The sequence below is a fragment of the Coregonus clupeaformis genome, chromosome 26, assembly GCF_020615455.1.
Source record: "Coregonus clupeaformis isolate EN_2021a chromosome 26, ASM2061545v1, whole genome shotgun sequence".
Taxonomy (NCBI): domain Eukaryota; kingdom Metazoa; phylum Chordata; class Actinopteri; order Salmoniformes; family Salmonidae; genus Coregonus; species Coregonus clupeaformis.
The window spans coordinates 12875661-12893540 of NC_059217.1; the positions used below are offsets into that span (position 1 = coordinate 12875661).

The 17880-nt window shown below is 44.5% G+C and overlaps 1 protein-coding gene across 1 annotated transcript in view; it reads left to right on the forward strand.

The window, feature by feature from the left end:
• Positions 1-17880, forward strand: part of LOC121540392 (insulin receptor-like) — a 208826-nt gene that overhangs the window by 138794 nt on the left and 52152 nt on the right. The window contains exon 3 of the mRNA XM_041849235.2: positions 16701-17025. Within this exon, the coding sequence (XP_041705169.1) occupies positions 16701-17025 (325 nt within the window). The remainder of the gene's footprint in view (positions 1-16700; positions 17026-17880) is intronic.

Consider the following 17880-nt stretch of genomic DNA (forward strand, 5'->3'; position numbering starts at 1 on the left):
AAGTGCAGTCACAAAAAACATCAAGTGCTATGATGAAACTGGCTCTCATGAGGACCACCACAGGAATGGAAGACCCAGAGTTACCTCTGCTGCAGAGGATAAGTTCATTAGAGTAAACAGCCTCAGAAATGTCATCCCAAATAAATGCTTCACAGAGTTCAAGTCACAGACACATCTCAGCATCAACTGTTCAGGGGAGACTGCGTGAATCAGTTTTGAATTGCTGCAAAGAAACCACTACTAAAGGACACCAATAATAAGAAAAGACCTGCTTGGGCCAAGAAACACAAGCAATGGACGGTAGACCGGTGGAAATGTGTCCTTTGGTCTGGAGTCCAAATTGGAGATTTTTAGTTCTAACCAAAAACGGATGATCTCTGCTTGTGTAGTTCCCACTGTAAAGCATGGAGGAGGAGGTGTTGGAGGTGCTTTGCTGCTGACTGTCTGTGATATATTTAGAATTCAAGGCACACTTAACCAGCATGGCTACCACAGCATTCTGCAGCGATATGCCATCCCATCTGGTTTGGACTTAGTGGGACTATCATTTGTTTTTCAACAGGACAATGACCCAACACACCTCCAGGTTATGTAAGGGCTATTTTACCAAGAAGGAGAGTGATGTAGTTCTGCATCAGATGACCTGGCCTCCACAATCCCCCGACCTCAACCAAATTGAGATGGTTTGGGATGAGTCGGACCGCAGAGTGAAGGAAAAGCAGCCAACAAGTGCTCATCGTATGTGGGTACTCCTTCAAGACTGTTGGAAAAGCATTCCAGGTGAAGCTGGTTGAGAGAATGTCAAGAGTGTGCAAAGCTGTCATCAAGGTAAAGGGTGGTTATTTGAAGAATCTCAAATATAACTTATATTTTGATTTGTTTAACACTTTTTTGGTTACTACATGATTCCATATGTGTTATTTCATAGTTTTGACGTCTTCACTATTATTCTACAATGTAGGAAATAGTAAAATTAAAGAAAAACCCTTGAATGAGTAGGTGTTCTAAAACTTTTGACTGGTAGTGTATGCCAGTTAGGCTCTACACCCCTTGTAAAGGTGATTAATGTGCTTAATTTTAGGAAGTTATTTGGGCACTTTAGTTGTAATACAAACCTTATCAAAACATATAGGCCTATGGACTAGGCTACATGAGGTGTGCGACAATGATTAGAAAAAGTGGGAAAAAAAAGGCTTTGTTTCTTATGCTGGGCATCATTCACAAGTGATAATATATAATTCAAAAGTGATAGGCTAATATTGTCACCCATCAGACTATTCTTGATTTAATCTTGTCTTTACATATACTAAATAATATATGTGTGAAATGTGTTTTGATTTAGAATGGACCATTATCATGCACCTGTATCGAAATAGGGGCAGCGGGAAAAAATATATGTCATCTATTCACTTAAATAGCAAATGGAGGATGCTTTTCGCATGGTTCATTTTCATGCCAGCCAGATAGGCTATACTCCTGTTGTAAATATAAGCAATGTGCTTAATATTAGGAAAGTTGAGAAATAAATATAGTAGGCCTAGCCTATGGAAAGCTGATGGGATCCCTACTCTTTTTGGTAGAGGCCATCACTCTGTTTTCTCGCGCAATTGCATAGCCTATAGAAATGTTGTGCAACATGAGCTCATGGGCTCTCATGAAGTGTTTGATTAGATTTGCATTGATGTCAGAGTGATTAGAGGAACAATAGAGTGCTGAGTACCAGGCAGTTAGCAAGTTTGGTAGGCTACTAATGACCAGCAGCAGCATCAGAGCTTGGAGAAGCCTAATTACTGTCACTAAACAGTCATGTGGAATTTGACTGCCTTCATAACTCGTGAGCGCCGGTGTGGCGTTTATTTACATTACATTTTACATTTTAGTCATTTAGCAGACTCTCTTATCCAGAGCGACTTACAGGAGCAATTAGGGTTAAGTGCCTTGCTCAAGGGCACATCGACAGATTTTTCACCTAGTCGGCTCGGGGATTAGAACCAGCGACCTTTCGTTACTGGCACAACGCTCTTAACCCCTAAGCTACCTGCCGTTTATACGGTCACTGCAACAGCCTTATCCCCAACACAACTATCTGTGGCCTGGGGCCTTTTTCCTCATACAACAAAAACACAGCTCCTCTTCAGTGGGTCCATACTTGCGAACAAGTTTAAACTTTTTCTCAGTCTCAAAATGGGCATCATCCAATTAAAACCGTGGATGTAGTTGCACGTGATAAAACACTACATGTTAGTTGTTCCCATTAGATAACCTGGTACATTTAGCCCTATGCTAACCTAACCAGCTGGCAGTGATTATTTCCCTGTGACAAATTTTGCATCAGCTTATCAAAGATCTTAGGGTGTTTTCACATACAGTGCCTTCGGAAAGTATTCAAACCCCTTGACTTCTTCCACATTTTGTTACGTTACAGCCTTATTCTAAAATGGATTAAATAGTTTACCAAAATGTGGTAAAAGTCAAGGGGTCTGAATACTTTCCAAATGCTCTGTACCTACTAACATTTTGGAAGCAAATAGGTTGCATTTAGTTAGTTAAAAGATGAGACATAATAATTGTAATCAGAAGATACTATTAACATATAAATATTATTGGTACAGTGAGGGAAAAAAGTATTTGATCCCCTGCTGATGTTGTACGTTTGCCCACTGACAAAGAAATGATCAGTCTATAATTTGAATGGTAGGTTTATTTGAACAGTGAGAGACAGAATAACAACAAAAAAATCCTGAAAAACGCATGTCAAAAATGTTATAAATTGATTTGCATTTTAATGAGGGAAATAACACACCAAGATAGTCGTGAAGAGGGCACAACAATGCCTATTCCCCCTAAGGAGACTGAAAAGATTTGCCATGGGTCCTCAGATCCTCAAAAAGTCATACAGCAGCACCATTGAGAGCATCCTGACTGGTTGCGTCACCGCCTGGTATGGCAACTGCTCAGCATCCGACCGCAAGGCGCTACAGAGGGTAGTGCATACGGCCCAAGCTTCCTACCATCCAGGACCTCTATACCAGGCGGTACCGGAGCGCCAAGTCTAGGTCCAAAAGGCTCCTTAACAGCTTCTACCCCCAAGCTATAAGACTGCTGAACAGTTAATCAAATGGCTACCCGGACTATTTGCATTGAATTTTTTTTACGCAGTTGCTACTAGCTGTTTATTATCTGTGCATAGTCACTTTACCCCTACCTACATGTACATATTACCTCAATTACCAAAACTAACCTGTACCTCCGCACATTGACTCGGTACTGGTACCCCCTGTATATAGACTCGTTATTGTTATTTTATTGTGTTACTTTTTTTAAACTTTAGTTTATTTAAAAACAATTTTCTTAACTTATTTTTCTTAAAACTGCATTGTTGTTTAGGGGCTTGTAAGTAAGCATTTCACGGTAAGGTTGTATCTGGCGCATGTGACAATTAACATTTTATTTTATTTGATATTTTGTGGCGCCAATGTGAGAGATTATGGCAGGGAAAACGGTGTTGCAGTAGTCTAGTGTGGTGCTGTAATAATGACAAGCGAACCTGGGGAGCTTTGTGATCACATTGCCCTAAAAAAGAGATACGAACCGAGGATTTAAAGCAAACCGAACTCAGACCACCTCTCGAGATGGTCTCAGTTCAGTTCATTTCAGAGGCTTTTTTACAGGGGTCTGAGTTCCTTTGGCGTGTTCACAGTGGGAAAAGATTGAGCGAACCACACTGAGTTCACAAGAATTGTCTGAATAGGACCATGTGTGAAAATGTTATTTCTCACATTATTAGCATAAAATGTTCTTTGCATTATTACGTACAGCCGGAAAGAGCTATTGGATATCAAAGTGGCAGTAACTCACCAGCATTTCGACCAGGAATATAACTTTCCAGAATTGGATCCTTTGTTCGTACCATCCAAGGCAATTGAACTTATCCCAGAGGCCGCTCCAAGACGCCGCTGGCGGAGAAGAGGTATTCGGAGTGGACTTTTAGTCCGATTCAGGAGGCGTGCACACCATCCACCGCTTCCGAGTATATTACTCGCTAATGTTCAGTCCCTGGACAATAAAGTAGACGAGCTCACCCGACCTAGAATACCTCACAATCAAATGCCGACCGCATTACCTTCCTAGAGAATTCTCTTCGGTTATCGTCACAGCCGCGTATATTCCCCCTCAAGCCGATACCACGACTGCTCCCAAGGAACTACACTGGACCTTGTACAAACTGGAAACTGCATATCCTGAAGCCACATTTATTATAGCTGGGGACTTTAATAAAGCAAATCTGAGGAAAACGCTACCGAAGTTCTATCAACACATCGCCTGCAGTACTCATGCTTCAAAAACACTCGACCGTTGTTACTCTCCTTTCCGGGATGGCTACAAGGCCATCCACCGACCTCACCTCGGCAAATCAGATCACAACTCCATTTTGCTCCTCCCTTCCTATAGGCAGAAATTCAAACAGGAAGTACCTGTGCTATGGTCTACTCAACGCTGGTCTGACCAATTGGAATCCATGCTTCAAGACTGTTTTGATCACGCGGACTGGGGCATGTTCCGGGTTGCCCCTGAGAATAACATGGATGTATACACTGACACGGTGACTGAGTTCATCAGGAAGTGTATAGGGGATGTTGTTCCCACTGTGACGATTAAAACCTATCGAAACCAAAAACTGTGGATAGATGGCAGCATTCGCGTCAACACTGAAAGTGCGAACTTCCACATTTAACCACGGCAAGGTGACTGGGAATATGATCAAATAAAAACAGTCCAGTTATGCGCTCCGTAAGGCAATCAAACAGGCAAAACGTCAGTACGGAGACAAAGTGGAGTCGCAAATCAACGGCTCAGACATGAGACGTGTGTGTCAGGGACTCCAGACAATCACGGATTATAAAGGGAAAACCAGCCACATCGCTGACATCGACATCTTGCTCCCGGACAAGCTAAACACCTTCTTCGCCCGCTTTGAGGATAACACAGTGCCGCCAACACGGGCAGCTGCCGAGGACTGTGAGCTCTCGTTCTCCGTGGCCGACGTGAGTAAACATGCTAACCCTCGCAAGGCTGCCGGCACAGACGGCATACCTAGCCATGCTGCATGGCAGACCAGCTGGCTGGAGTGTTTACGGACATATTCAATCTCTCCCTATTCCAGTCTGCTGTCCCAACTTGCTTCAAGATTTTCACCATTATTCCTGTACCCAAGAAAGCAAAGGTATCTGAACTAAATGATTATCGCCCCGTAGCACTCACTTTTGTCATCATGAAGTGCTTTGAGAGGCTAGTTAAGGAGCATATCACTTCCACCTTACCCGACACCCTAGACCCACTGCAATTTGCATACCACCCCAATAGATCCACGGATGATGCAATCGCCATCGCAATGCACACTGCCCTGTCCCATCTGGACAAGAGGAATACCGATGTAAGAATGCTGTTCATTGACTACAGCTCAGCCTTCAACACCATAGTACCCTCCAAGCTCATCATTAAGCTTGGGGCCCTGGGTCTGAATCCTGCCCTGTGCAACTGGGTCCTGGACTTCCTGACGGGCCACCCCCAGGTGGTTAAGGTAGGCAACAACTTCTCCACTACACTTATCCTCAACACAGGGGCCCCACAAGGGTGCGTGCTCAGCCCCCTCTTGTACTCTCTTTTTACCCATGACTGCGTGGCCACGCACGCCTCCAACTCATTCATTCAGTTTGCAGACGGCATAACAGTGGTAGGCCTGATTACCAACAACGACAAGACAGACTATAGGGAGGAGGTGAGGGCCCTGGCAGAGTGGTGCCAGGAAAATAACCTCTCCCTCAACGTCAACAAAACTAAGGAGCTGATCATGGAATTCAGGAGACAGCAGAAGGAGCACACCCCCATCCACATCGAGAAGGTGAAAAGTGTCAAGTTCCTCGACATACACATCACTGACAATCTGAAATGGTCCACCCACACAGACAGTGTGGTGAATAAGGCGCAACAGCGGCTCTTCAACCTCTGGAGGCTGAAGAAATTTGGCTCCTAAGACCCTCAAAACCTTTTACAGATGCACCATTGAGAGCATCCTGTAAGACTGTATCACCGCCTGGTACGGCAACTGCACCGTCCGCGGAGGGTGGTGCGGTCAGACCAACGCATCACCGGGAGCACATTGCCTGCCCTCCAGGACATCTACAGCACCCGGTGTCACAGGAAAGCCAAGAAGATCATCAAGGACCTCAACCACCCGAGCCACGGCCTGTTCACCCCGCTATCATCCAGAAGGCGAGGTCAGTATAGGTGCATTAAAGCTGGGACCGAGAGACTGAGAAACAGCTTCTATCTCAAGGCCATCAGACTGTTAAATAGCCATCACTAGCCGGCCTCCACCCAGTACCCTGCCCTGATCTTAGTCACTGTCGCTAGCCGGCTACCACCCGGTTACTCATCCCTGCACACTAGAGGCTGCTGCCCTATGTACATAGACATGGAAGACTGGGCACTTTAATAATGGAACACTGGTCACTTTAATAATATTTACATACTGTATTACACATTTCATATGTATATACTGTATTCCGTCAAGTCCATCCTATTTAATTATTGCTGTATATACTATTATATCCACGTATTCTTCAGATATACTATATATTCAATCCACATACTGTCTATAATGTCTATACAGCCCATCTCATGTATATACTGGATATATGTATATACAGTGCATTCGGAAAGTATTCAGACCCCTTGACTTTTTCCACATTTTGTTACATTACAGCCGTATTCTAAAATGTATTTAAAAAAGAAATCCTCATCAATCTACACACAATACCCCATAATGACGAAGCAAAAACAGGTTTTTAGAAGTTTTGCAAATGTATATGAAAAATATATATATAAACACTGAAATATCACATTTACATAAGTATTCAGACCATTTACTCAGTACTTTGTTAAAGCACATTTGGCAGTGATTACAGCCTCGAGTCTTATTGGGTGTGACACTACAAGCTTGGCACACCTGTATTTGGAGAGTTTCTCCCATTCCTCTCTGCAGATCCTCTCAAGCTCTGTCAGGATTGATGGGGAGCGTTGCTGCACAGCTATTTTCAGGTCTCTCCAGAGATGTTTGATCGGGTTCAAGTCTGGGCTCTGGCTGGGCCACTCAAGGACATTCAGAGACTTGTCCCGAAGCCACTCCTGCGTTGTCTTTGCTGTGTGCTTAGGGTAATTGTCCTGTTGTAAGGTGAACCTTCGCCCCAGTCTGAGGTCCTGAGCGCTCTGGAGCAGGTTTTCATCAAGGATCTCTGTACTTTGCTCCGTTCATTTTTGCCTCGATCCTGACTAGTCTCCCAGTCCCTGCTGCTGAAAAACATTCCCACAGCATGATGTTGCCACCACCATGCTTCACTGTAGTGATGGTGCCAGGTTTCCTCCAGACGTGACGCTTGGCATTCAGGCCAAAGAGTTCAATCTTGGTTTCATCAGACCAGAGAATCTTGTTTCTCATGGTCTGAGAGTCCTTTAGGTGCCTTTTGGCAAACTCCAAGTGGGCTGTCATGTACCTTTTACTGAGGAGTGGCTTCCGTCTGGCCACTCTATCATAAAGGCCTGATTGGTGGAGTGCTGGAAGGTTCTCCCATCTCCACAGAGGAACTCTAGAGCTTTTTCAGAGTGACCATCGAGTTCTTGGTCACCTCCCTGACCAAGGCCCTTCTCCCCCGATGGCTCAGTTTGGCCGGGTGGACAGCTCTAGGAAGAGTCTTGGTGGTTCCAAACTTCTTCCATTTAAGAATGATGGAGGTCACTGTGTTCTTGGGGACCTTCAATGCTGCAGAAATGTTTTGGTACCCTTCCCCAGATCTGTGCCTCGACACAATCCTGTCTCGGAGCTCTACGGACAATTCCTTTGACCTCATGGCTTGGTTTTTGCTCTGACATGCACTGTCAACTGTGGGACCTTATATAGACAGGTGTGTGCCTTTCCAAATCATGTCCAATCATTTGAATGTACCACAGGTGGACTCCAATCAAGTTGTAGAAACATCTCAAGGATGATCAGTGGAAACAGGATGCACCTGAGCTGAATTTCGAGTCTCATAGCAAAGTGTCTGAATACTTATGTAAATAAGGTATTTCTGTTTTTTATTTTTAATACATTTGCACAAAAAAAAACAAAAAAAAACTTGTTTACACTTTGTCATTATGGGGTACTGTGTGTAGATTGCAAAAAATAAATAAAAATGTATCCATTTTAGAATAAGGCTGTAACGTAACAAAATGTGGGAAAAGTCAAGGTGTCTGAATACTTTCCGATGGCACTGTATATTTATACTCCGGACTCCGACATTGCTCGTGCTAATATTTATATATTTCTTAGCTCTATTCCTTTACTTTTAGATTAGTGTGTATTGTTCTGTATTGTTAGATATTACTGCACTGTTGGAGCTAGGAACACAAGCACTTCGCTACACCCACAATAACATCTGCTAAACATGTGTATGTGACTAATACAATTTGATTTGATTTGATTTTACGTTATATCCACCAACCAATGGAATTTATTTTTAAAATAGGTCAACTTGGCTACCAGAGTGGTATTTTAAACCTCCAATTTCAACATTTACTTTTGTTCCACTTGGTCTTCCACAAGTGTAGTGTGCCAATATTGCATGATGCATCATTGTCTAGGCTACTAACTATTAACATTAGCCATATTCAAAAGGCACGTTTTCGCATACTGTGGGGTCTGAAATTATTGACAGTCTTTATAATAATGAGCAAAAATGACTGTATAAAATATATCATTCAAATACTGAGCTATATTGTATGCTCCAAAAAAATTAGGAAATTATTTTATTTTATACTAATACAATTGCTGAGAGAAATACATTTTGTTTAACAAGTAATACTTTTTCAAAAAGGTAGGGTTAAAAATTATTGACACCCCTGTTTTCAATACCTTTTTCCCCCCCAAAAATTATGAGTTGCAGAACACATTGGAAGGGATCTTAGACCATTCCTCCATACAGTATTCTTCAAGATCCTTGATTTCCTTCATCTCTGCTTATGAACTGCCGTCTTCAATTCAAACCACAGGTTTTCAATGGGTTTCAAGTCCAGAGACTGAGATGGCCATTGCAAAATTTTGATTTTGTGGCCAATTAACCATTTAGTTGTGGATTTTCATACGTGCCTAGGGTTATTGTCTTGCTGGAAGATCCACTTGCGGCCAAGTTTCAGCCTCCTGGCAGAGGCTACCAGGTTTATGGCTAAAATATCCTGGTACTGGGTAAAGTTCATGGTGCCATTGACCTTAACAAGGGGCCCATGACCAGTGGAAACAAATTAGCCCCATAACATCAGAGAGAGAGAAGTTACAGCCTCCTGGCAGAGGCAACCAGGTTTTTGGCTTAAATATCCTGGTACTGGGTAAAGTTCATGGTGCCGTTGACCTTAACAAGGGGCCCAGTGGAAGCAAAATAGCCCCATAACGAGAGAGAGACACACATACAGAGAGAGAGAGAGAGAGGGACACACCGAGAAACACACACAAACTGAGAGAGAGAGACACAGAGGGAGAGACACACACTCACATAGAGAGACACGCAGACACAAAGAGCTACACACACAGAGAGAGAGCGAGAGAGAGAGAGAGAGAGAGAGAGAGACACACACAGAGAGTGAGTGTGTCTTGTGTGTGTGTCTCTCTCTCTCTCTCTCTCTCTCACACACACTCACACACACACACACACATACACACACTTAAACACACAGGGAGAGAGAGACAGACACACACACACACAGAGAGAGAGACACACATATGCACACACTCACAATTCTGATGTGAGACTATGAGAGCTTGTTGGTGCCTGTGTGTCGTGTGTGTGTGTGTGTGTGTGTGTGTGTGTGTGTGTGTGTGTGTGTGTGTGTGTGTGAGCAAGAGAGAGACACGCAAACACACAGAGAGAGACACACACATAGAGAGAGAGAGAGAGAGAGAGAGAGAAACACAGACACAGAGAGAGAGAGAGACAACAACACAGAGAGAGAGAGAGAGAGAGACAGACACAAACACACAAAGAGAGAGAGAGAGAGACCCACTGAGAGAGACGCAGGCTGAGCTGGGGCTGTGGATGGAGAGAGAGTGAGGAGGGGAATGAATGAATGGGCTGTGTTTGGCACTGTTAGCGTGACCAGAATAGGAATGCTGCAGGCCAGTGTTAGCTGCAGTGTTAGCATTGTGCTAGCGAGTAGTAGGCTCTGAGCAGGCCTGGGGGTAAAAGGGAGAATACGTGAGGCCACCGCTCACTGTGTAGGGGAGCTCCCTCCTCTCTCGCTCCTCTCTCGCTCTCCTCTTCTCCCTCTCTCTAAGAAGTGGAGAGCGAGAGAGGAGGGAGCTCCCCCTAGACAGCGAGCGGTGGCCGCACGTATTCTCCCAGTGTGCCTCTGTCTGCGCCCAGTCTGTTCTGTCTATCGAAGGGTTAACCCTGGGCGGCTCTCCTCCCCGACATGGAAGGGGCCATTGAATGGCTGCTTTCCACAGCCAGCAAACACATTGGTTAAGGGTGAGGGCGGATCTGGGGTGGGAGCTGTACTCCGGCATGTACTCCTCCTGGGAGATTGGGAATCTGACTGCCAACACACAGCACATCGTGGTCACAGCATGTACGCAGCTGCACAGAGAGGGGAGGAGGGAGGGGAAGGGAAGTATGTTGCATTTTTGTGTGTGTGTGTGTTAACTACTCAGTGTGAAGAAAAACAAAGAAAAAGGCTCTGATCGCAGAGACGGTTGACTCCTACAGTGCCTTGCAAAAGTATTCATCCCCCTTGGCATTTTACCTATTTTGTTGCATTACAACCTGTAATTTAAATGGATTTTATTTGGATTACATGTAATGGACATACACAAAATAGTCAAAATTGGTGAAGTGAAATGAAAAAAATAACTTAAAAAAAAAAAAAAAAAAAAAATAACGGAAAAGTGGTGTGTGCATATGTATTCACCCCCTTTGCTATGAAGTCCCTAAATAACATCTGGTGCAACCAATTACATTCAGAAGTCACATAATTAGTTAAATAAAGTCCACCTGTGTGCAATCTAAGTGTCACATGATCTCTGTATATATACACCTGTTCTGAAAGGCCCCAGAGTCTGCAACACCACTAAGCAAGGGGCACCACCAAGCAAGCGGCACCATGAAGACCAAGGTGCTCTCCAAACAGGTCACCAAAACTCACGGACCAGGCAAGGAGGGCATTAATCAGAGAGGCAACAAAGAGACCAAAGATAACCCTGAAGGAGCTGCAAAGCTCCACAACGGAGATTGGAGTATCTGTCCATAGCACCACTTTAAGTCGTACACACGACAGAGCTGGGCTTTACGGAAGAGTGGCCAGAAAAAAGCCATTGCTTAAAGAAAGAAATAAGCAAACACGTTTGGTGTTTGCCAAAAGGCATGTGGGAGACTCCCCAAACATATGGAAGAAGGTACTCTGGTCAGATGAAACAAAAATGGAGCTTTTTGGCCATCAAGGAAAACGCTATGTCTGGTGCAAACCCAACACCTCTCATCACCCCGAGAACACCATACCCACAGTGAAGCATGGTGGTGGCAGCATCACGCTGTGTGGATGTTTTTTATCGGCAGGGACTGGGAAACTAGTCAGAATTGAAGGAATGATGGATGGCGCTAAATACAGGGAAATTCTTGAGGGAAACCTGTTTCAGTCTTTCAGAGATTTGAGACTGGGACGGAGGTTCACCTTCCAGCAGGACAATAACCCTAAGCATACTGCTAAAGCAACACTTGAGTGGTTTAAGTTTTAAATGTTTTGGAATGGCCTAGTCAAAGCCCAGACCTCAATCCAATTGAGAATCTGTGGTATGACTTAAAGATAGCTGTACACCAGTGGAACCCATCCAACTTTAAGGAGCTGGAGGAGTTTTGCCTTGATGAATGGGCAAAAATCCCAGTGGCCCCTTATAGGGATTATATATTTTGCATCTTCAAAGTGGTAGGCATGTTGTGTAAATCAAATTATACAAACCCCCCAAAAATCTATTTTAATTCCAGGTTGTAAGGCAACAGAATTGGAAAAATGCCAAGGGGGGTGAATACTTTCGTAACCCACTGTATGTCGGATAAGGCCTTAGGTGTTGTTTTAGATTTCAGTTGTTTTTCTCCCTCGTGTTTTTGACCTCCGTCCTTCGCTTATCCCTCTATCCCTCTTTCATTTCCTTCAGCCAGCCTGCTCCCCAACCTCCACCTTCAACTCCCCACCCCTCTCAGATCTCACACTATCTCTCCTCCAGCCCCCTCCGTCCTTCCCTCCCTCTCTCTCATCACCAACGCCCACATCTGTCCTCTCTCATTTCAGACAGGCAGTGAGGAGGCCTGGCCCTGCCTCCTCGCTGAGAGGCAGAAGGGTCCTTCCTTGTTATTCTGCTGGCAGTAAGCGTGTGATGTCCTCACCGTATGTCATCCCTCGAAGGCTGGCTCATTTCAATTCATCTCCTTTCCCAATAGTATATTTCCTCTCAACTGTTGAGGAATAGTGAGCTCAGTCAGCATCATCACCCTTCCCAAAAAACCAAAGGATTGCTTCAGGCCTGGAAGGTTTTCCGCTGGGGTGAGCACAGCAGTGGACATTTCAGAATTGTGTGTGTTGTCTTGCCCTGAGGAGGAAGATGATGACTCCCAGCCTGATGTCTGTCTGATTGTTTCGTCACACCCTGCTAACAGCGGCCCCAGATAGCCCCATATTGTATACTAGAATGCACGCATACACACATACCTCGTCACTTTTTTTAAACAATAAGTAGGTCACAACACAAATGTTTGAAAAAGTGACTTGGACTTTTTCTACAGTTTCAGTTTAGGTTTTACAATGCTCTAGCCACAAATGACTGCTAGCTTTTGTATAGAGTCATACCTTCGCTGACATCACCACTGTATTGTATCACTAGAATTAAGTTTATAGTACATTTTTAACCAGGGTTTCTGTTTGAAGACATGGGTTAGGCTAATCTGAAAGTGTGCAGATAACCACATGTTATTGTGGTTGTTGTGGTGACTGGAGCAGACCTGAGTAATGGGCATTAGTAAAATAAACAGGAGGGGGATATAGTCAGTCAAAAGGAACTTTGTGGAGTAAAGTGGAATGTTTACTGTCTCAGACGCCCTCGTAAGAAAACCTAAAGCAAAGGAGCTTTAAGTTGCGTAACTAACGGAGAGCTGAAAGTCCTGCTGCCATATTTATATATGTGGTAGTTGTGATGCAAGTTGTTTTGACACTGTTTTTGGGATGGTTGTGTTGTGTCCGACCCCAGCTGAGGCTGCGCTGCGGTGGGTTATTTTTACCATGGCCGGGGACCAGGTAGCTCTGACTGTGAACTAGGTTGTTGTTAGAAAGGGGTCATCCCACCAGGCATGTGCTGTAGGCAACTGGGAGAGAGAGAAAGACACTCTGTGGTGTGGTGGTTTCTCTGGACCTCTGTGTCAGGCCAAACAGCTGGATTTCTCATCTGCAAAACTCTAGCCTTGTCCAGTCCAGCCCCAGTCCCAGCCTACCCCCATCCCAGCTCAGACCAGGCCTATACCCCTGCCCAGTCCAGCCTAGCTTTCCTCAAGCCAGCTCAGCTCAGTGAGAAGCAGGAATGTGGTTGTCCTTTGTGTGCTGATGGCCCTAGCAATGGCCCCATGTATTGTGACTATTTTAGGCTTTTTGTGGGGTGGTACGTTATACTTTTTGTGACCTCTTTCAGGCCCCTCACTTTAATGCTGCTGATCCAATACACACTTAAGCTCCTCCATCCATTGGACTCTCTCATATAACATAGGGCAACAGACACACTGTAGTAGTAAACTAACAGACCTGTAAAAAGTAGCAGTAGCAGAAATAGTAATAGTTACAACAGAACAGATGACAGCAGCTTCCTCTCCTCCTCATTCGCCAGTTCCTCCGTTCTGTGTTGCTCCCGCCCGTGGTGTGGTCAGGGTCGGTGTGCGTTTGATGCTCCCTCCCTCCACAGAGGGCACTGGCCGGCAGGCAGCCATACATACAGAACCCTGAGGTTTCCCCTCCCGCCCAGCCCCAGCCCTTCCTGCCCATAATGTTTTGTGAGGCGTTAAGGCACAGACCGACCGGCTGACAACAACAAAAACAGGCAAAACATGCAGTCGAGAGCCTGGATCCCAGAGCCAGAAACCTCCAACCTCCCTCCTCAGCGCTACCTCTCATTCTCTCCTCCTTCTCCATTTTTGGGTGTAGTGTTTTGTCCCCTCCCACCTCCCGTTTCCATTCTGTTGTTGTAAAAGGAGAGTAGAGTGCTGTGGTTGTTTGAGTTGGACCCAGCCAGCTCCTGTCTCTCCTGCTCGCCAAACACGCGGGACAGACACAGAGCTTTTATACTGCAGCCTCTCAAATCCCCTCACTTTTTTCTGCCTGTTTCGTCTGGGGTGTCTGTCTCCACGGTGGGCCGTGGAGGTGACTCCCAGCAGTGCTGCAGGGCCAGCTCCGGTTACCGTTACCGGAAGCCCAGCCTGGACTGGGACCCAGATCCTAACCTATATCCCCCCAGCGTTACCTGAGAAACACAGCAAAGAGATATTCTGGCTCTGAGGCGATCCACTCTGCACTTTGGGAAGGCAGTTTCTAGCTACCGTTAGAAGAGCTGTATTGTTCCAATAGCAGGAGTGAGATCAGCTGTATGGCTGAGGGAGACACTACATCCCGAAAGGTTTAACACACCATACAACACTATGCACAAGTACTACGCTTAACAATTTGCACTGAACATTTTACAAAAACTAATTTAGTGGAAGAACTGGGCAGGTGCAAACTTTGGTAACAGAATGACAGTAAAACCTCCCTCACGTTTATATGCGACCACGTAAAAAAAAAAAAACTCTGCTCCGAATTAAGATTCAAAGATAAAGAAAGAATGGGATGTCTGCTATGTCATGGCACCTTGAGTTTGAAACTACAGTAAGTGAAGTGGATTTACACCCGGTAAAGGCATTATGGTAACGGAATTACATAATGGGTCCCTGATCTATACTACACAGAAATGCATAATTATGGATATGAATGTCATTCTCCTCATGTTTCACAAGTTTGGACATCACAGCGCAAGACAGCACTGCACAGTAGAGTACAGTGCATTGCAATACAGCACAGCACAGCAGAGCAGAGTAGGGTAGAGTTCAGTACAGTGCAGTAGAGTACCGTAGAATACAGTACAGTAGCATTCAGTTAAGTATAGTACAGTAGAGTACAGTACAATATACTGCATTCTACTGTACTGTACTATACCCTTTACTGTACTACTGTATTGTATTGGACTGTGCTCTACTCACTGTACTGTATTGTGCTGTACTGCATTGTATTTTACTGTATTCTACTGCATTCTACTGCACTGTGCTATCCAAACTTGTGAAACATTCTTCTATGATAGGTTCAGATTTGGTCCAGTCCGGTCCGCCTGTGGACGTTAACATCAAGGCCAGGGTGGACTAACCAAATTTCAATTACTTTTCGACGTCCGTGTAGGTCGGTGCTCAGTTGGTGAAGATTCTGGCTACAATAAATGGAAAGATAGGGGGCTCATGGATAGCTGTCAGTAAGAGCTGGGAGTGGTGACATTAACTGGAGAGTGAGAGAGAGAGCAAGAGAGTGGGGGAGGGGTTGTCCAGACATACTGTTTTAACACTCTTGGTTTGTCCACCAGACAACAGAAAGACAAAGAAAACAGTTATGAGCTGAACATAACAGTATGCCAGTGGAAGGGAGGACAGTAGCAGGTGACCCAACTGTGGTTTTTGGCTATTATGATTTCCCATTGTAGCCAATTCAGATGCAGTAATTCCGTTACATATTTTTGTTATTGTTCCATTACAATTTGGTAATGGAATTATGAGTTTGAATCACTAAATAATTCATAAACAAACTTGGTATCAGTAAAATCACTATAACTAATTAATAGTTCTACCTTTACTTGTTACTTTTGTGAACTTTCATTATCCTCCCTCCTAATGAGCGAGAGAATATAGAAAATATCTTAAAGATATGTGTGTTTTTGGTAACGGAATTACAAGGCACAAGGCAGTATTTCTTAAACTTACAGAAGGCAAACAATTTCTCAAAAACGAAATCTAAGTGTTGATATTAGTTGGCAGCGTTCTTTACGTCAACATTATTGTGTTTTGATGTATTTCTAATACCTTTACTTTTTCGGATAGATGTTTTCTAAGCCCCCTTTTACATTTGTTTATCCAGAAATCAAAGCCTTTACTTATGCCAAATGTCTAAGATGGAAAATGGTTGAAAATGTTATCTATGCCTTCATTTCCCAAAAATGTAGACTCTTAGCTTTCATATGACACCCAATTTGGTATGCTCCTATGAACTTCAAATGTTGGTGCTCATGGGTCCTTTTCAGTGGAAATGCCCATATATAGTGTGCGACGCTCTTTCTTTTTACACAGTTTACTCTCCGTTAGTCAGCACCTCTACAAACATTTGGGTGTGAGTCAACTCATTTGGGGGGGATGCTTTTTATTCAGGGAGACCGGGTAATATATTTGATCCAGATGTTAGTAATATCTACAGTCCGAGCCGAGACAAGACTGAATTCAGACAGCCCCCTGTATTGAGTTTGAACTCTAACCATCATCCCTCTCTCTCGTTCTCTCTCTCTCCCTCCACAGTGTGTCCCTCCACCTGTAAGCATCGGGCCTGTACCCAGCATGGCCACTGCTGCCATGACCAGTGTCTGGGGGGCTGCTTGGAGGCAGGCAACGCCAGCAGCTGTGTGGCCTGCCAGAACCTCCAGCACCAGGACACCTGCGTAGACCGCTGTCCCCAGGGATACTACACCTTCAAGGGCTGGCGATGTGTCTCTCTCTCCTTCTGCCAGGACCTCCACAATCAGTGCAAGAATGGAAAGAGCAGCGACTGCCACGAGTACGTCATCCACAACAAAGCCTGCATCCCAGAGTGCCCCTCAGGATACACCACCATCAACTCTACCACGTAAGTCTTAGATCTATAACTTGACAGCCATTTACCACCATCAACTCTACCATGTAAGTCTTAGATCTATGACATGACAAGCCGTATACTAGGGGTGTAACAATTCACCAATACGCATCGGCCCCCTGTTCAAATGTTTAAGATATGAGTACATACAGTGGGGGAAAAAAGTATTTAGTCAGCCACCAAATGTGCAAGTTCTCCCACTTAAAAAGATGAGAGAGGCCTGTTATTTTCATCATAGGTACACGTCAACTATGACAGACAAAATGAGGGAAAAAAATCCAGAAAATCACATTGTAGGATTTTTAATGAATTTATTTGCAAATTATGGTGGAAAATAAGTATTTGGTCAATAACAAAAGTTTCTCAATACTTTGTTATATACCCTTTGTTGGCAATGACACAGGTCAAACGTTTTCTGTAAGTCTTCACAAGGTTTTCACACACTGTTGCTGGTATTTTGGCCCATTCCTCCATGCAGATCTCCTCTAGAGCAGTGATGTTTTGGGGCTGTCGCTGGGCAACATGGACTTTCAACTCCCTCCAAAGACTTTCTATGGGGTTGAGATCTGGAGACTGGCTAGGCCACTCCAGGACCTTGAAATGCTTCTTACGAAGCCACTCCTTCGTTGCCCGGGCGGTGTGTTTGGGATCATTGTCATGCTGATAGACCCAGCAATGTTTCATCTTCAATGCCCTTGCTGATGGAAGGAGGTTTTCACTCAAAATCTCACGATACATGGCCCCATTCATTCTTTCCTTTACACGGATCAGTCGTCCTGGTCCCTTTGCAGAAAAACAGCCCCAAAGCATGATGTTTCCACCCCCATGCTTCACAGTAGGTATGGTGTT